General features: G+C 39.4%; 1 protein-coding gene across 1 annotated transcript in view; it reads right to left on the bottom strand.

Moving 5' to 3' along the window:
* Positions 1 to 385: 385 nt before the first annotated feature.
* Positions 386 to 7,415, bottom strand: part of CRYBB3 (crystallin beta B3) — a 62,270-nt gene continuing 55,240 nt past the window's right edge. Inside the window, exons 4-6 of the mRNA XM_073653977.1 lie at positions 6,067 to 6,199; positions 2,579 to 2,721; positions 386 to 677 (exon numbers count right to left, since the gene is read on the bottom strand). Coding sequence (XP_073510078.1) covers positions 464 to 677; positions 2,579 to 2,721; positions 6,067 to 6,199 — 490 coding nt within the window. The 3' untranslated portion in view covers positions 386 to 463. The remainder of the gene's footprint in view (positions 678 to 2,578; positions 2,722 to 6,066; positions 6,200 to 7,415) is intronic.

Raw genomic sequence — 7,415 nt, 5'->3', positions numbered from 1 at the left:
AAATCTGGTTACCTCTCCTGCTTTAGAGTGTAATTTACTTTTGCATTATTTTAGGTGATAAAATAAAGGATATAGTGATCTGCTGTAGCCAGCTATGGGACAGTTACATGGACTTGTTATGGGATGCCATCGCTGCAACTGGAAGTAGAGGGGGGCAGAAGACTGTGTGTGGGAACAGGGGCTGTGAGGGATCAGGTAGGTGCGTATGGCTTTTTTGGGGGGGTTTTAAACCAAAATTGTCATTTTGTAAAAAGGTGTATTCCACATAAAACCTAAATGTTAATAAAATAAATAAATTCAAACATCACCAACAGGACAACTGTGATGCAGTAATCTTTATTGAAGATTACAGAATGACAAAATAAAGAGACGTCATCGGGTTTTAAAATCATTTTACTCGTCTCTTCTTGCCGTGCTTGTCAGCAGAAGAGGGTGACAGCTGGTGAGGGGGCTTTGCTCTCCTTCAGCTGCTGGCTGGCGCGGGGGCAGGTGCAGCAGATGCTGCCGCTGCTGGGGCTGGAGCAAAGCAACCACGCTTGTGCCACTGCATGTCACGGATCCGGCGTACGGACTGTATCTGAGGTTGGTTGGCCTCCCAGTCGTTCCAGTGTCTGTATTCATTCTTCTCAAGTACATACTGACGACCTCTGTAGCCAGGGTATTCATACCCTACCCAACTGTAACAAAGAAGAAACACAAGTAAGTCTTATTGCGCCTAGACATCAATTATAGTTCTGTTTGTGTATGACAAAAATAAAAGATATGGCAAATGTTTTTGGTTATTCTCCTTATCATGAACATACCTGGACTGCTTGTTTTTCTTTAATTAAAGGGTTGGTCCACTCAGTATAACCCCAGTCTATGTATCCTATAAGTGGACTTCATTGTTAGGGTGTCCAAAGTTTCTATTACCAAGAACTTGCACCTGCTGGGTAATAGAGGTCATCTCCCACTCTTGAGGGCTTCATACACTAATGTATTACATGGGTGCCCAAAAACTTCACTAGGCACCCTGCAATGAAAAGATTTGGCTGCATGGGAAGTATAGATGTGCCGACAATTCTCCAGGTGATAGGAACTGATGAAGCTTTGTGTTCCTAGATACCACAGTCATCTCACCATTAGAAAAGCTGCATCAGGAAAGGAGATGGAGACGCTAGTCCCAATTGTAGCATTTTAACCCCTTGGATAGTGCAGTCAATAACAAATTTACAGACAAGATTCAACTGTGTGCCAGTGAAGGTTTATAAGGATAGAATGAAGCGAAACAAAAACCATTAGATCATTGTCTAAAGCAAACCTAAAGGGTGTGTTTCCACTAGCCGAAGGTGGCCATTAAAGCACCACTCTGACAATATTTTTTTATTTCACCACCGGCATGGTATCACTACTGTTAGTTCCTACTAGTGATGAGCGAGCGTATTCTGTTAACCCTTTCGGCAAGCATGCTCGGGTGCTCGCCGAGTATTTGTGGCATGCTCGGGTGTTATGTTTGAGTCACTCCGTGTGCATGATTTGCGACTGTTTGACAGCTTTAATACATGTGAGGAATGCCTAAGAAACAGGCATTCCTCACATGTATTAAAGCTGTTAAACAGTCGCAAATCATGCACACGGAGTGACTCAAACATAACATTCGAGCACCCTGAAGATACTCGTAAAACACCTGAGCATGCTCATAAATCTCAAGTAACGAGCATGATCGCTCATCACTATTCCCTACCTCTAGTAATATACTTACCAGCCACCGTCTTCTTTTGTTGTTGGCACCGCTCCAGTGATCTGCTGTTTGTGACCTGCTGGACCATTCCAGTGTTTGCTGGGCGAGCCGGAGGTCACTTCTCACTCGCCAGAGAGCCAGAACGAGGCCAGAACGAGGCTCTCAGACTTACATTGAGAGCCTGCGACCGTTACCTCTGACTTTTGGTCAGTCAGAAGTTGCGGTCACAGGATGGCGCAGCGCCTAAAAGAGCAGAAGACAATGGCTGGTAGGTATATTATTAGGAGCAGGGAACTTGTATTAGTGATACCACTCTAGTGGTAAAAAAAAAAAAACAGCTGGAGTGGTGCTTTAAATAACCACCATTCATCTACATATTTGCCAATCAGCTGTCATTTAATAGAGTTTTTAAACAGGGTGACCGCACTCTAATGCACACAAAATGATAAGTCATAGATCCTTCTGTGTGCATAAACGATCATTTTTCTCGGTGCACATGTCCTGTTTACACAGGATGATGTGCTGCCGAGAACAATGATTTTAAAGCAAGCTTAAAAATCATTTCACTCAGCAAACAAGCATTTTCCTTATTTGTTATATGATTGGAAGCCTATTTACACTGGCTGATTATCGAAAAATAATCATCCTGGGAACGCTCATTCACAATAATTGGCCAGTTTAAATGCACCTTAATTTTCCTCTTTGAAGAAGATGTTTTAGCAGAAATTATGAACACCTGATGGTAAGTGAGGACATTTTGGAGACACATTATATGGTTACCAAGATGTAAAATTAGTTTAAGCACACATTATAATAATAGAAAAAACATAATACCATATGTGAAAAACGGGCTCTTACGTTCCATTGAGGACCTTTATACTGGCCACCCGGTCCTGGAAGCCATGGGCCCACAGACTGGGTACATCATCATCCACAATCTCCATCTTCCTTCCATTATAACCAGCATTTTCAAATAGGTGAATCTTGTGCTCTGCGCTGTCCTATATTAGAACATTAACAAGGTAGATGAAAGTGGTTACACGGAAAGCCTTTCTAGCATATCATTTTAAGCCATGTAGCAAAAGAAAAGAGCAAGGAAACTAAGGAAAGCAAAACAAGCAGTATGTACAGAATTATTATATTAGCTGAGAAACTATACACTCTATTTAAGAAGTTGGAGCAAGTACTACACTAAATGATATTAAGGGGTGTAACTATACCAGTTTTGGCTATTGAATTGGTGATAAATGTTATATTGGTAGGGGTCCGACAACTAGTACTCCTACTGGTCACTAAGAGCTTCCATAAGTGCCATAGATTGCAGTACATATGCTCTGCCGCTGCTCCATTACAATCTCTCCTTGAGACAGCCTTGTTAAGTGTAGAGCAGTGTTTGAAACTCTGCTAACATCTATATCCTATCCAGTGGGTAGGTGATATATGGTATGATTTATGCTGGAATACCCCTTTAAAACAAGGTACATCAACATTGACATGTATGATTTCATAAAAGATGGTTACTACAAAATAACAAATAAAACTAAAAGATTTTGGCCCTGATTCATCGAGTCTGGTGATTTTCGTACTGGTCTTGATGGTGTGTTGGATCAGATGCTCCTGATTTACTAAGAGACGTACTCCACTGACGAGTGACATGCGCCTCCAGAAATCTCACTCTGGTCCGAAGGCCAACTCCAAAAGTCCCCAATTTTTGCAACTTTTTAAAGTTGGCAAAATTGCTTTAATAAATCAGGGCCTTTATCTGTTAAAAGGGTTGTCCAGGCATAGGTATTTGGTGAACTATCTACAGTATAGTAGATTTCCATGGGTCCAACACCAGGTGACCCCACCGATCAGCTGTTTTTTGCTCTGGCGGTGGCTAGTTGTAAACACTTTGAACAGAGGTGCTAAGCACAGCTCCATTCAAAGTATAGCAGCCATTGCCCACCATTGCCTGCTATTACTGGTGTTCTTTTGAATAGAAACTGTAGTGAAATAACCATAAATGGCCAGAAGTGGCCATTATACTTTAAAAGGCACATCTGACCATTGCCAGAGCAAAAAACAGCTGATTGGTGGCATCAGATGTCAGACTCCCAATGATCTGCTACTGATGACCTTTGCTATTGATCCTGTAGATAGGTCATCAAAATACCTATGCCCGGACAGCCCCTTTAACTATCCCATACTTCTGGGAATTGTAATAAATGCTATATTGTCCAAATTATATAATCATAATAATAAAATATATTGCACTAAACACCGACAATTTTCCGAGGTGCTATACTATACACAGCAGACAAAGTCCTCCTAATTTACACCACAAAAGTGGTGTAAATTAAGACTGAAATGTATTTGGTCAACGCTTTGGCTATGTTCACACATCATGGTTTTTTCAGCGCTTTTTGCTGCAGATTTTTATGCAAATTTTCAGCTGCCTTTTGCAGTACCAATAAAGTCTATGAGAAACCAGAATTTTCTGTTCACACATCATGATTTTTTTTTTGTTGCCTATTTTGTGCCTTGCATCCTTTTTTGGAAAATAGAGCATGTCACTTCTTTCAGTATTTTTTCAGCGTTTTTTCATCCATAGGAAGTAATGGGTATTGAAAAACGATGAAAAAAACATGATGTGTGAACATAGCTATCAGGTTTTGTTGTGTTTTTAGTGAAAATAAGCAAGCACAACAGTATGTGAAACACATTTATTTTTGTGATTTTACCATCTTGTCTTTGTCACTGAGATGGTAGTTTGTAAGGAGTGTTTAATTAAATTAGTGATGTGTAGAGTGTAAACATTGGCTGAGCTAGGTGTGAGCTTAAACAATACCTGTGGCCCAGGGAGGTGTGAAATTTAACAATGCCTGTGTAACTGAATGGCAGACCCCATAGTGTGAAAGTAAATAGTGTCATGCACACTGGCAGTGCATTGAGTTTGCTAGTTAAACTATTACTGAACAATTCATCTCCCCCACTGTTATGCCAAAATCAGAATGAGATTTTTTTTTCACTGAATTTTATGTACATTCATAAAAGAGACAAAGCATGAACAAGAGACACAATTCTGCAAAAAAAAAGCCTAAAAAATGCACCAAAAACGCATCAAAACCTGTGTTTTTGACGCAGCTTCTTTCATATCAAAGATCAGGTTTTGCTGAAGATTTGTGACACAAAAAAACCATGATGTGTGAACATAGCCTTAAAGTTGCCCAAATTCATTAAGAGGTGAATGCATTTTCATGAATTTAGAGCATCTTATCCAAATGGACCCCTCATCAAGACTAACGTACAAAATGTCAGTCTTGATGAATTGGCCCTATAATATTCTAACATTTCCTGTCTTGTAGAAATCATTTCTCAGATTGTGCTGTGCACACTGTGTGCACAGGTTGACATGCGCAGTACAAACTAAGGTCCCCTTCACATGTCCACTTAAAAAAATGCACACGTGAGACTGTCCCTTTTTACTATCCGTGTGGTTTTCTGTTGGCTGTCTTTGTGTATGTGTGTACCATCCATGTGCCGTCCGTGTGCCATGTATCGAAATAGAATGCAGAATAGAAATTACAGATTTTTAGGTGTGAAAGATTTGCAAAGAAATAAATAATGATTGATATATAGATAGATATCTGTGAGATACTGTATATAATTAGTGCCTTCCATGTGTAGCTTACTGTACATGGATTAACGTAATAAATAAATAACCAGCAAAGGTAAAGCAGACAACTGTGTGCTCATATTATCAGGCTGGGAAGGTCCATGGCTATTGGACCCTTCCCAGGCTAAAAATAGCAGCCCGCAGTTGTTTCAGAAGTGGAGCATCACATTAGATGCTCTAATTATGGCACATTGCCCTGCTCTTTCTGATTGCTCTGGTGCATTGATAACTGGGGTAATGGGCGCCTAAAAAGGAGTGCAAAAAAAAACTAGAAGGAGGGGCAGTGGGTAACACGACAAGAAGAACGCCCTTAACAGCCAGTACTACCCTTGCCTGCTCCACACACTTTGCTCATGATATGTGATGAAAATATACATCATAGGTCTTTAAGGGGTGAAATCCATATGAAAACAGAAAAATATAACAGATGATACAGATAAAAAGAATTAGGAAAAACTTAATAAAAACATTTCATATTTTTTAAACTTTTTCCAAATATTTTAATCTGCATTATCTAACATTTTTTTCTATGTTTGTATGGATTTAAATTACATTGGTCTTACAAATGCTGTTTATTCGTAGGCATATTAACTATTTGCATATGATCAGTACAACTGTAGGACGCGTTTATAGTTAAATGTCATAAAACATGGCCACAATTCTTAACACACAATGTAATGTAACTCACAATGTTCAAGGGACGGATGGACATCAAATAGTCGCTCTTGTGGCTGTTAGACCAGGTGTCCCATCTTGGATAGTCGCCCTTTTCTAGGACAAACTGTTCCCCACCAAACGTTTGTCGTTCAAAACTGAGCCATCTATATGTGAAGAATGAATGAAGAGACCGTAAAAACTTTACTATAAATGTGTATATATATAACCTGCAACATATGTTACAACATAATCCTATGTCACATGAATATATGTTATAAGTTTTGGGATTTTCTTCAACTACTAAAATCCATAAAATACTTTTCTTTATACGTATCTTGGATTCTGCTTAGGAGAGCGTAGGACTACAGACGTAGGAGCGAAAGCCTGTAGGTATGTCAGAGAAATGCTCCTGACATACAGTACTGTGTAAAAGTTTTAGATAGGTGTGAAAAAAATGCTGAAAAATAAGAATGCATTCAAAAATAGAAATGTTTATATTAATTAAAAAATTCAAAGGGAATGAACAAAAGAAAAATCTAAATTAAATCAATATTTAGTGTAACCTTTGCCTACAAAAGAGCATCATTTCTTCTAGGTACACTTTCACATAGATTTTGAAGGAACTTGGCAGGGAGGTTGTTCCAAACATCTTGGAGAACTAACCACAGATCTTCTGTGGATGTAGGCTTGTGTAAATCCTTGTCTTTTCATGTAATCCCAGACAAACTTGATGATGTGATCAGGGCTCTATGGGGGCTATATAATCACTTTCAGGATTCTTTTTTTTCCTTACACAGAAGGTACTACTTAATGGCATTGGCTGTATGTTTGGGGAGGTTGTCCAGCTGCAAAATAAATTTGTGGACAATTAGATGCCTCACTGATGGTATTGCATGATGGATACGTATCTGCCTATATTTTTCAGCATTGAGAGCACCATTAGTCCTGACTAAAGCCCATTTGCAAAATTGCAGCCCCACATTTGCACAGGACATCCACCATACTTCACTGTTTCCTTCAGACTCTCATTATTGTACCGCTCTCCAGCCCTTCAGTGAACAAACTGCTTTTCTGTTACAGCCAAATATACCAAAATTTTAACTCATGAGTCCAGAGCACCGTCTGCCAGTTTTGTCTGACCTCACATCCATGTAGAAGGTATGGTGTTTTGACTGAAGAACACTTCTGGCCAAACTTCTCCAAACAGTAGATGGATGTAGCTGGGTCCCACTGGTTGCTGCCAGTTCTGAGCTGATGTCATTGCTGGATATCTTCCGAATTTGAAGGGAAGTAAGCATGATGGCTCTGATACATCAAAGTGTTTATACCAGAAATTTGTTGAAAAACAATTTGAAAAATTGCTACATTTTTGCAACTTTT

The sequence above is a fragment of the Phyllobates terribilis genome, unplaced genomic scaffold, assembly GCF_046119375.1.
Source record: "Phyllobates terribilis strain yellow unplaced genomic scaffold, ASM4611937v1 Scaffold_1__5_contigs__length_1240528914, whole genome shotgun sequence".
NCBI lineage: Eukaryota > Metazoa > Chordata > Amphibia > Anura > Dendrobatidae > Phyllobates > Phyllobates terribilis.
This window is presented reverse-complemented; position numbering and strand designations above follow the sequence as displayed.